We start from the raw sequence: 12708 nt of genomic DNA, 5'->3' as shown, positions 1-12708 counted from the left end.
GACTGGGCCATTCAAGAACAGTCACAGAGTTGTTGTGAAGCCACTCCTTCGTTATTTTAGCTGTGTGCTTAGGATTATTATCTTGTTGGAAGGTAAACCTTCGGCCCAGTCTGAGGTCCTGAGCACTCTGGAGAAGGTTTTCGTCCAGGATATCCCTGTACTTGGCCGCATTCATCTTTCCCTCGATTGCAACCAGTCGTCCTGTCCCTGCAGCTGAAAAACACCCCCACAGCATGATGCTGCCACCACCATGCTTCACTGTTGGGACTGTATTGGACAGGTGATGAGCAGTCCCTGGTTTTCTCCACATAAACCGCTTAGAATTAAGGCCAAAAAGTTCTATCTTGGTCTCATCAGACCAGAGAATCTTATTTCTCACCATCTTGGAGTCCTTCAGGTGTTTTTTTAGCAAACTCCATGCGGGCTTTCATGTGTCTTGCACTGAGGAGAGGCTTCCGTTGGGCCACTCTGCCATAAAGCCCCGACTCTTGGGGGGCTGCAGTGATGGTTGACTTTCTCCCATTTCCCGACTGCATCTCTGGAGCTCAGCCACAGTGATCTTTGGGTTCTTCTTTACCTCTCTCCCCAAGACTCTTCTCCCCCGATAGCTCAGTTTGGCCGGACGGCCAGCTCTAGGAAGGGTTCTGGTCGTCCCAAACGTCTTCCATTTAAGGATTATGGAGGCCACTGTGCTCTTAGGAACCTTAAGTGCAGCAGAAATTTTTTAGTAACCCTGGCCAGATCTGTGCCTTGCCACAATTCTGTCTCTGAGCTCTTCAGGCAGTTCCTTTGACCTCATGATTCTCATTTGCTCTGACATGCACTGTGAGCTGTAAGGTCTTATATAGACAGGTGTGTGGCTTTCCTAATCAAGTCCAATTAGTATAATCAAACACAGCTGGACTCAAATGAAGGTGTAGAACCATCTCAAGGATGATCAGAAGAAATGGAAAGCACCTGAGTTAAATATATGAGTGTCACAGCAAAGGGTCTGAATACTTAGGACCATGTGATATTTCAGTTTTTCTTTTTTAATAAATCTGCCCAATTGTCAACAATTCTGTGTTTTTCTGTCAATATGGGGTGCTGTGTATACTATTAATGAGGAAAGAAAATGAACTTAAATGATTTTAGCAAATGGTTGCAATATAACAAAGAGTGAAAAATTTAAGGGGGTCTGAATACTTTCCGTCCCCACTGTATATATCCAAATTACCGAAGGGGCCGTATTAAACCGGAACGCGGGCCAGACTTTGGACATGCCTGGTTTACATAGTTTGGTCATTGAACATTCAATATTTTTTATCAGATGAGCTTGTTTCCATATGTGTTATTTTTGGTATTATTTTGTTGAAAATATTATATAACAATCTATATGGTTTGGCTATATTTATGAATGTGAGCTGTGCAGTGAAGAAAAAGTTCTTACTAAAGCATTTTAAGCTCCATTATATGAGGCCAATTTTCCGGCTGCTGTGACACAACACCCCCAGGTTCTGTTCTACATCAGAACTCCAGAACAGGGAAAAAGTTCTGACCAGAACCATGAACCCTATTAAAGTCTATGGGACCAGAACGCAAAAAATAAAAAGTCCCCATTTTTAAGGCTTATATACAAGTTATTGGCCATGAAAAGAGTATGGGGGCCCGGGTACTGCCCTGTGGGACATGTATCAATGCAAACAAACTTTTTAAAAATATTGCTTTATTTTATTTTAATGATGCTTACGTCTCCCTTAGTCTGCCTATAAAGTGGCTCATTTGTACTGTGTATAGAACCTGCTGCAGCAAAACTGACATACAGTATATAAAGAAGAAAAAAATGACAATTAAATAGATTTCCCCTGCAAGCTTTCTTTATTTTGTAATAACGGTTTGGGGAGCCAGCCTGTATGATGAGGCCACATTTTAGTGCACACAGATGCTACTGGCCTCCCCTAGTGGCATAGGAACCTCTGCCTCTCCTTGTTGGCCTCCTAGACGTGAAGGAGGAGTGCTTATTACCCAAATTTATTAGCTAATAGGAAATGGGTGATTGGATGCACTTTATTTAATGAAATGTGGTGTTTAGTGAACTATTAACTGTGTACAATTGAGCACTGCCGCTGACACAAATTGAAAAAATTCAAAAATTCAAATAAAAAAATGTATTGTTAAAAAAGGGGGAACACCAGCATCACAGTATGACAAACAGTGGCTGATAATTTAAAAAAAGAACAACAAAAATAATTAAAAAAAAAAGGTGTGTATACAGCACTAAATATAAGGCTGTTAACACTGCACTACACTGACACTACACTATAATCATAGTACACTATACTCACACTACACTGACGAACTATACTCACACTACACTGACACTCTACACTCGGTCACAATAACGTTAACTAGCTATCACTGAGCCCTGCTCAAACTATCGCCAACAACACACTGCAAAAGGTTCCCATGGGAAGGAACTTTTTATAGTGTGGGCTGGGGCTATGAGCACTGAGCCATGATTGGGCAAAGTCATCATGACTTTGTCCAATCAGGGCTCTGACGGTGCTCTGTCAGGTGTATTGCTTCAGCCAATTAGGTCCTAGAATGCACTGTGCAGCACGCAGTGCATTGTGGTGCGCTCAAGCGAACACCTGATTGGACGCTGTTCGGGGCCGGACCTATGCTTGGCCCAAACAGCTCGTTCATCACTAGTATACACATTCTCTCCAAAAGGCCTCTCTCCTTACCCGTCTCCACTGACATCGCTGATAAAGAACACTGATTTCCCTCCCGGGTCCTCCAAAAAAGAGCTACGGTGTATGGCATGGTTAGGGAAAACCAGATGCATGCATTTTTCCACTCTTCAAGGGTAGCTCTCCAGTCAAGATATTTCCGCTCTTACCCAGCCCCCTATGAGCGCCTGGTTGGCCTACCAATTGTCTCATTTTCTGCAGTCCATACCAGATGCTGGACTTTACGTTAGACCACTGACCACCTTTGAGCGTCTCTGCACAGATGGCAACTACGTGCCACATTTGTTGTCAGTCTTGTATAACACAGCTTCATGCACCTTTGGAAGATTATATCCTTCCATACATTCGCCGGAGGGAGTCGATTTACAAATCTCCTTCTCGAAAAAGTAAATCAATAGGATCATCACTCTTGCTCATAAATCCTCCATTGCCAACAGTTTTCAGAAACAGGGCTACATGCTCGTATCTAGGGGGCATAGGGTCCCGCTACTGCTTAACAAATTCTACCCTCAAGTCTCCAAGCTTTGCTGGCACTATAACAAGGAGCCTTGCACTCTCCTACATATTTTTTGGCAGTGCCCTCTGCTTACCCAGTTCTGGACGGGGGTGAGAAATGTAGTCAAACAACTGACATCAGTTGACCTTGGCATGGACCCCTGGGATATCTTCTACATATACATATAAACTCGGTGCCCTTACGCCGTTACATAAAGTCTTTGACAGTGCATTTGCTGAATGCTGTTTGGGGCTGGACGTGTATCCCCAACTAATGGAAGCTCACTACCCCTCCATTGGTTTTCCAGACTAGACAAAATCAGAACGATGGAAAGCTTGACAGCATCTCTACATAGAAGAGAGGATCATTTTAGAGATACTTGGTTGCCAGCCTTTACATGCATGTCTCAGTATACCAATGTTTTCTTTGATAAGATGAGTAGAGCCCAATGCACGATGGTGTGCCGTGGCCTTCGGTCGCCTCCAATGGGGAGAAGGGAATGGGTGCAGATGAAGCAGAGTCTTCCCACTCCTCACACCTCTCTACTCCCCTTATGATTCTAATGCCCCCCCCCAACTCCCTGTCTCCTCCCCCCTTTATTTATTTCCCCAGGCTTTTTTTCTCCCCTTTTTGGTCCTTTTCTTTCTTTAACCCCTCATAAAGGGCCCCTTTTGTTTTTGTTAAGTTATGTAAGTTTAACTTGGGAAAATAATTGTTTGATTTAGGCCATGTTTATTGTAAGGTCCTAGGGGGTACAACAACATCCATCGATTGTAATAGTTTGATCCAGGTTGTTATTCCTGCTTCTTACTATTGGGCCTGTACAAGCTGCCTGGTCTGTCAGCTGCCTGTTATGCCATGTACACACGAGCGAACTTTTCGAGTGGACAGGTCCGACAGACCGAATCCGGCGGACAATCTGACTGTGTGTGGTCTCCATCGGACCTGCAGCGGACTTTTTCGGTCAGAAATCTGACAGACTTTAGATTGGGAACATGTTTCAAATTTGTCTGACGGACTCGAGTCCGGTCGAAAAATCCGCTCGTCTGTATGCTAGTCCGACGGACGAAAACCCACGCTAGGGCAGCTATTGGCTACCGGCTTTCAACTTCCTTATTTTAGTCCGGTCGTACGTCATCACATATGAATCCGTCGGACTTTGGTGTGATCGTGTGTAGGCAAGTCCGTTCGTTCAAAAGTCCATCGGAAGTCTGTCGAAAGTTCGTTGGAAAGTCTGTCGGACCAGTCCGGTCGAAAAGTCCGCCCGTGTGTACGTGGCATTAGATGTTGCCCAGATGTCCGTTACTTCTGCTTGGAATGTCTGGTCTTACATAATTATTGTATTGTGACACCGCAAACGTATGTATGTATGTGGAGTATTGTTGTTGGCACCTGTATTGTAATTGTACAATGTACTAAATAAAAAAAAAAAAAAAAAAAAGCTTTTTACAAACATTTAATAGTATCGCAGGCAACTACTGTCACATTGAGTTGTATTTGTTTCAAAGTCACAGCTAGTAGCAAGAGAGTAAAGAGGAGTTTTGTTTGTTAGTAGCAACATAGTGGTAGAACCCTTAGAGTAGGAAAAGTAAGTTCTTGTAAGTGCATTAATTTATGCTATTTTTGTTTGTATTACTAATTCGTCTGGTTTTCTTTATACCATTTTAGGTAATTGTTGAAGTGCGAGTGTTGGACATTAATGACAATGATCCTGTTCTTCTCAATCTTCCACTGAACATAACCATCAGTGAGAATAGCCCAGTATTAACGCCTATCACTCGGATCCTTGCCAGTGATGCTGATGCTGGCCGTAATGCCATTTTGACCTTTAATATAACAGGAGGGAACACCGAAAACTCTTTTTCCATCAATGAAAATGTAAGTCTACATTGCTCTCATAAAAAAGGGATTATACAGTATATAGAGTGGCTTTTTTGAAAGGTTAAAAAGTATATAAGCATATATTGCAGAATTTAAGGTTACCATAAGTATGCCGATAATATTTATTATACAGGACTAATGTGGGTGATCCTTTTTGTTATAGCAAACATACAGTGTAAGATGGTGGTCTCCAAGCAGTGTCTTGCAAGCCAAGTACAATAGCCTAATCCTTCTCCCCTCCAGTAACAAGACAGCTTCCCACCTAACCAATACCCCACCCAGATAATATTTTCAGGGCATTGAGGCATAGGTACTTCTCTTCAGTTTAGTACCCAAATTCCAAAATAGAACCTGAGGATAGGAATAAGATGATTAATTAACGGTCAGTGAGGACCCTTTGTCAAGGTTAAAGTTACTGTTACCTCTGTTCCAACGTCATTATTGTGGGACTACTGGTGACTTTTTGTTTTTTATGATATTACCCTTAGCAACATATCTGAGCAGGTTGTCTTTGTTACTTTTCCTGAACAGTACTGCATTACACACTTAGTAAAAGCATCATGCCAAAAAATTGTTATATTTTAATAAAAAGGAACCTCTAAGATTTGATTTCATCTGTAGGGTACACAGTGCCTACAGGATCATATACCATTGCAAAATAAATTTCACCAGAGAAAAAAAAAAGTCTACATAAAGCCTGTGATTTGAGAAACATGAAGGCTGCCATTTTCTCTTTTCTTCTTAAAAATGCTTGCTGACCTAATATGTTGACATTCTTACCTTCACACTTTAATCACTGCCGAAAGATTTACCCCCCCCCCCTTCCTAACCAGGCCGTTTTTTGCGATGATACTTTAACTGACAATTGCGCAGTCATGCAACGCTGTACCCAAATAAAAGTTATGTCCTTTTTTTCCCCACAAATAAAGCTTCCTTTGGTATTTGATCGCCTCTGCGGTTTTTATTTTTTGTGCTATAAACAAAAAACTGCCGACAATTTTGAAAGTAAAAAAACAATATTTTTTATTTTCGCCTATAAAACACATCCATTAAAAAAATCTAATTACTTAATCAAGTTAGGCCAATATATATTCTGCTACGTATTTTTGGCATAAAAAATACCAATAAGCGCATATTGCTTGGTTTGCGCAAAAGTTATAGCGTCTACAAACTATGAGATATATTTATGGAATTTTAATTTATTTTTTACTAGTAATGGTGACTTATAGTGGGACTGCAATATTGCGGCAGAAAAATCAGACACCTGACACTTTTGACACTTGTTTGGGGACCAGTCACATTATTACAGTGATCAGTGCTAAAATATGCACTGTCACTGTACTAATGATACTGGCTGGGAAGGGGTTAACATCAGGGGCGATCAAAGGGGTAAATGCTGTCTAGCTAGTGTTTCAGTGTAGTGGGGGAGGTGCTTTTCCTAGTGGAAGGCATGGATCGGTGTTCCTGCTTTACAGGAACACAGGATCCATGTCTTCTGCACTGACAGAACAGCAATCTGCCTTGTTTACATCAGTTGCTGGTGGCGCACACTCACGCCAATACCTGGAAGTGCAGGATCATATATATATATATATATATATATATATATATATATATATATATATACACACACACATGATCCTGCACAGCGCAGCCACCCTGTAGCAGTAAATGTGGTCAAAGTGGACCTACGCTGCATCTGAACACCACAAACCAAAAACTCTGTTTAATAAATTTATAATATGCAAAGCAAACTCTCCCATCCATCCATGTCTTTATGCGGTATTTTGCTGAGAAATCACCAATGACGGCCCGTAATAAACCCCCCCATACATGCGTCCGGCCCCCTAATCTAGCTGCGGGGCGCTCTAATTGGCTTCAAAAAATGGTAAACTCTCTGCACCCCGAGCTCACTCACTTGTGTCACAATAGCAAAATAAGTTATCAGTCATGGCCTGCCCTAGGTCCTTATTACATGGGATGGACTCCACTTTGCTCAGTGGGGAGATCTCTCCACTGATCAGAGTGGGCAGATGACAAGTCCATGTCCACTCAGTTTATGCTGAGCAGACTTGGACAGAGCCCACTCTGAGTAAATGGACTCCATTGTCTATTTACACCCAACTGCCCTCTGATCCGATCCACCTAGATGGAGGAGGACTTATTTTTATCGGACCAGATCGGAGGTAGGTGGATGTAAACAGACACAAGTCCGTTTACATCCACCTCTCCGTAGAGGTGAATGGAGGGCTGCTGATAAGGGTGATAAGGGTGTACAATCTTGTAGGGGGCCTGGGCCAAGTTACTTATCAGGGGGCCAAGCCAGCAGCTTCAGTCTTCATATAGAAGATAACTATCCCTGGAAGACCAAGCTGCGTTTTAAGGCAGGTGGGCGGGTCAATGGCGCGCTTTTGGGGGCCCCTATCAGGTAGGCTGTATGGGGCCCCATGATTTCTAACATTGCCCTGGCGCTGTGAAAACTGTTGGCGCTATATAAATCATGTATAATAATAATAAACCTGTGCAGAAAGTTACTCTTCTTTAGTCCTTTAGAGTCATGTCAATGGGCATTCAAGTCAACTACTGTATTTCCTATTTAAATGCATGCAACTGTGGAAGCATTTGACAAGAAAAAGCTGCGTTTGATCTGCTTTGCCTGCAGTTCAAATGCTGTAGCTAAAGAAACTCAGACTTTCAACTGCCATGTGTACTGCTTAATTAAAGTCAATGTGATTTTGCTGACCTTTGGTTGAGGTGCATTCCAACCACACGTCAAATGCATAAAAACAATGGACATGAGCCTTTATACATCATACTGCTTCTTCTGAACTGCAGCAGTGGCAGTCATACAGTAAGTTTATTTCCTGTTTTCTCTTTCTTTGACCCTCAGACTGGAATAGTTTATGTGAATCGTCCCCTGGACAGGGAGAAAATTGCAGAGTACAAGCTAACGGTAACTGTGAAGGATAATCCAGAAAATGCCCGCAATTCTAGAAAGGTAATTTTGAACAAGATTGTAAATTTATGTATTCCGTTATCTGTGCAGCCACATGTAAGAAGGAAACGATAAAAAGAAGGCAACCTGGGTCTCTAAGCCCCCACACCCTAACGATATAACTTATCAGATACATTTGCCCCATGACATGCTTTAGCTGTCAAGCTAATTCAGTGGCTACAGTACTTTAGCTAGTCATACACCAGTATATTTTTGAATAAATGTTCGTACACACATTCTCAGTGCATTTTATGACTTGGCAAATGTTAGTTAAAAGTACTTTAAAATGTATTTTGCTTTTACCATAATTGACTTTCCTGAACAAAAACCATATGCACTGTTCGAAATTTGTTTGTTCTAGAAAAAATTTTGATCTTGCACCTTTTGACATTACCGCAGTCAAAAACGAAAGTCAATTTGACCCCACTAATGATGAGAAGAATCAAACAATGTCCTGCTTAGTCTTGTTTCCAGCTTAAAGCCTAACTCCACGTTAACTGTCCCTTTAAAAAGTTTGTTTGGACCAAGCTGGCCCAAACAAACAATTTATTGCCCTAATGCCGCGTACACACGAGCAGACTTTTCGACCGGACTGGTCCGACGGTCCACCTGACGAAATTTGGGCAGACTTCCGACTGACTTTCCGAACAAACGGACTTGCCTACACACGATCACACCAGTCCGACAGATTCGTACATGATGACGTACGACCGGACTAAAATAAGGAAGTTGATAGCCAGTAGCCAATAGCTGCCCTAGCGTCGGTTTTCGTTCGTCGGATTAGCATACAGACGAGTGGACTTTTCGATAGGAACTGGGTCCGGCGGAGTTCCGATGTAAAGATTTGAAACATGTTCCAAATCTAAAGTCCGTCAGATTTTCGACCATAAAAGTCCACTGCAGGTCCAATGAAGCCCACACACGGTCGAATTGTCTACCAGACTTGGTCTGTTGGACCAGTCCGGTCGAAAAGTACGCTCGTGTGTACGCGGCATAACAGGTGTGCATGTTGGGAGCGCTGTATTACCTGTATGTAGCCTCAGCTACATGCACTATACAGCGCTGTGTTCCAGCAGTGGGACCGGGACGCCCCATCCCACTCCTGGAACAAAATAGAGTGGGGCTGAGCGCTGCTCAGACATTCATGGGAGGCTTTGCTATTTTATGAAAAATTGCAATGCTTACTGTGAATGGCTGAGCAGTGCTCATCCCAACTCTATTTTGTTCCAGCAGTGGGATGGGTCGGGAAGTCCTTGTCCCACTGCCAAAACACAGCGCTGTATACAGCATGTAACTGAGGCTACGCACAAACAGTTAATACACGCCCAGCAAACACACCTGTTAGTGCAGTAAATAGTTAATTTGGGCCAGTTGGACCCAAAATAACAATTTAAAGGGACATTAAATGTGAACTTAAGCTTTAAGTCACTCACTGATATTAAGAATGCAGACCAAGATTTCTGATTTTACTTTGTTCCAGTTCACTGACGTATTGATGTCAGAGTAGCCAGGTTACTAGAATTTTCAGAAGGAAGAAAGCAATAGCAGTCTCCTTCTTTCTCCCAGGACAGGTTTCCTTTAAGAAAGCCTCGTCCCACTTTTTTTAAACACACCAACTAATGCTGTTTCTTTGTCCAGGATTCTGACCTGTTGATTGTGACCATATCAGATGAGAATGACAATAGGCCAGTGTTCTCCCAAGGATCATATCAAGCTGAGATCATGGAAAACTCTCCAGCAGGTACTCTAGAACATCACTGCATTATATTGGTGTAAAGAATATAACATTATTATGATTTTATATTGCATTACTTACTTGTATTTAATTGCTCAATAAGTAGACTTTAAAAATGATTTTACATGATTTGAAGAACCTTTATAAAGTACTGACCGAATGGCTAATATAATAATGTTCCAATCAGCCTTTTACACACTGACTTTTTCTCATTGTATCAAACAGAGAAAAACAAATGCATGTAGCAGACCATTTCTTGTTTATCCTACAAAATCCATTGCTTTATAACAATATACATGAATAGTTCTGGAAGGCACATTTACTGGTTTAAAGTGTAAATAAACTCAAAGCCATAATGTAATAAATTGCAGCTTACCAGTTTTCAGATGTGGTGGCTGCTTTTGTTTTCCTTTTTTTTGGCTTTTTTTCTTTATTTTTACCTGGCGATCTTGACAGTAACACACTTCCTGTTGTGGGGTGACAACACTCACTCACTGTACAGTAGATATAGAAAAGCAGGGTTGTCACCCTTTGGGTGGGAAATGTATTAGAATTACAGAACTCCTCCCCCCCTTCTCTGCTCTATAGGTATTGATTCTGTGTGTTGGGCCATTCTATAAGAGAGATGCATCAAAAGGGGGGAGAGCAAGGGGAGTGGGACTTTATATGAAACACTTGGTTGCAAGAAGGTAAATAGGTGAAAATGACAGAGATGAGAGATGAGCAGTCATTCGTGTTGGTTGCAGAATTTTGTAGGGGGGTTGATTGGTGGCCACAAGAATCTTTTAACGTTTTTGAATAGTTTATATGATAATTGTTTTTCTGTATATTTTATGAAAATCAAGCTGCCTCTGTTTACTTAAGATAAATGAACAAAGTCACGCTACATGTACGAGTCCACATGGAATGGTAAAAATATTAAAAACAATCTTTTTTAAAAGTTATTTCATAGCTCCAATACCTCAAGTTAAAAAGACTTCTTTTGTGTATATCACCATCTGATAATAAGGGTGCTTACCAGATCTTATTGACCTTCTATCTCTAGAAAGGTTAAACAAGCATAATCACAACCATCGGTGAGATGTTTTATGCCCCTCTATGGAACTTGGACTGTCTCTCCTTAAAGGGGTTGTAAACCCTCATGGTTTTTCACCTTAGTGCATTCTATGCGTTAAGGTGAAAAATCTTCTGTAGTGCAGCAGCGCCCCAGAGCCCCCCTTTTATTTACCTGGACCCGATCATTCCAGCATAGCAGCTCCAGCCGCTGTCTCGGGTCCTCATTGGATAGATTGATAGCAGCAGCAGCCATTGGCTCCAGCTGCGGTCAATCAAATCCAGTGACACAGGAGCCAGTGCGGGGCCAAGTCCTGCTGTCTATGTCGATGGATGCAGCAGCAGGACTAGGTAGAGCGCCCGCATGGGTGCCCCCTTGGAATGTGGGTCTCCGAGGGGTCACTCGGGAAGAGGAGGAGCGCTGCTGGGAGACACCAAAAGAGGAGGATTGGGGCCACTCTCTGCAAAACCCTTGCACAGAGGTGGTAAGTATACCATGTTTGTTATTATTTTTTTTAAACTAACCTTTACACCCCCTTTTACTTCAGGCCAGCCACATCAATTCACATTGACCCATGTGTAAAGAAAGAAATGCTCCAATAGTGTAAAATAGTTTAATAGTTTATTAAAACAGTTAAAAGTTGCACTTACATCCAATAAGAGATACAGTATCTCACAAAAGTGAGTACACCCCTCACATCTTTGTAAATATTTTATTATATCTTTTCATGTGACAACACTGAAGAAATATCCCCTCAAAATAACTCAACGCGCAGCCATTAATGTCTAAACCGCTGGCAACAAAAGTGAGTACACCCCTGAAAATGTCCAAATTGTGCCCAATTAGCCATTCTCCCTCCCCGGTGTCATGTGACTCGTTAGTGTTACAAGGTCTCAGGTGTGAATGGGGAGCAGGTGTGTTAAATTTGGTGTTATCGCTCTCACTCTCTCATACTGGTCACTGGAAGTTCAACATGGCACCTCATCGCAAAGAACTCTCTGAGGATCTGAAAAAAAGAATTGTTGCTTTACATAAAGATGGCCTAGGCTATAAGAAGATTGCCAAGACCCTGAAACTGAGCTTCAGCATGGTGGCCAAGACCATACAGCGGTTTAACAGGACAGGTTCTACTCAGAACAGGCCTCGCCATGGTTGACCAAAGAAGTTGAGTGCATGTGCTCAGCGTCCTATCCAGAGGTTATCTTTGGAACATAGACGTATGAGTGCTGAAAGCATTGCTACAGAGGTTGAAGGGGTGGGGGGTCAGCCTGTCAGTGCTCAGACCATACACCGCACATTGTATCAAATTAGTCTGCACGGCCGTCGTCCCAGAAGGAAGCCTCTTCTAAAGATGATGCACAAGAAAGCCCGCAAACAGTTTGCTGAAGACCAGCAGACTAAGGACATAGTTTACTGGAACCATGTCCTTTGGGCTGATGAGACCAAGATACATTTATTTAATTCGAATGATGTCAAGTGTGTGTGGCGGCAACCAGATGCGGTGTACCAAGACAAGTGTGTCTCGCCTACAGTCAAGCATGGTGGTGAGAGTGTCAGAGTCTGAGGCTGCATAAGTGCTGCTGGCACTGGGGAGCTACAGTTCATTGAGGGAACCATGAATGGCAACATGTACTGTGAAATACTGAAGCAGAGCACGATCCCCTCCTTTCGCTGACTGGGTCGCAGGGCAGTATTCCAACATGATAACGTCCCCAAATACACCTCCAAGACGACCACTGCCTTGCTAAAGAAGCTGAGGGTAAAGGTGATGGACTGGTCAAGCATAGCTTCAAACCTAAACCCTATTGAGCATCT

General features: G+C 42.4%; 1 protein-coding gene across 1 annotated transcript in view; it reads left to right on the top strand.

Annotated features, from left to right (window-relative positions):
• The window catches only part of CDH23 (cadherin related 23), a 1935615-nt gene that overhangs the window by 1774863 nt on the left and 148044 nt on the right, over nucleotides 1-12708 (top strand). Inside the window, exons 41-43 of the mRNA XM_073596703.1 lie at nucleotides 4897-5106; nucleotides 8000-8107; nucleotides 9743-9845. Of these exons, the coding sequence (XP_073452804.1) occupies nucleotides 4897-5106; nucleotides 8000-8107; nucleotides 9743-9845 (421 nt within the window). The remainder of the gene's footprint in view (nucleotides 1-4896; nucleotides 5107-7999; nucleotides 8108-9742; nucleotides 9846-12708) is intronic.

Source organism: Aquarana catesbeiana, linkage group LG08 (assembly GCF_042186555.1).
Source record: "Aquarana catesbeiana isolate 2022-GZ linkage group LG08, ASM4218655v1, whole genome shotgun sequence".
NCBI classification, from domain to species: Eukaryota; Metazoa; Chordata; class Amphibia; order Anura; family Ranidae; genus Aquarana; species Aquarana catesbeiana.
Note: the sequence above shows the minus strand (reverse complement) of the source record. Positions and strands in the feature narration are given on the sequence as shown.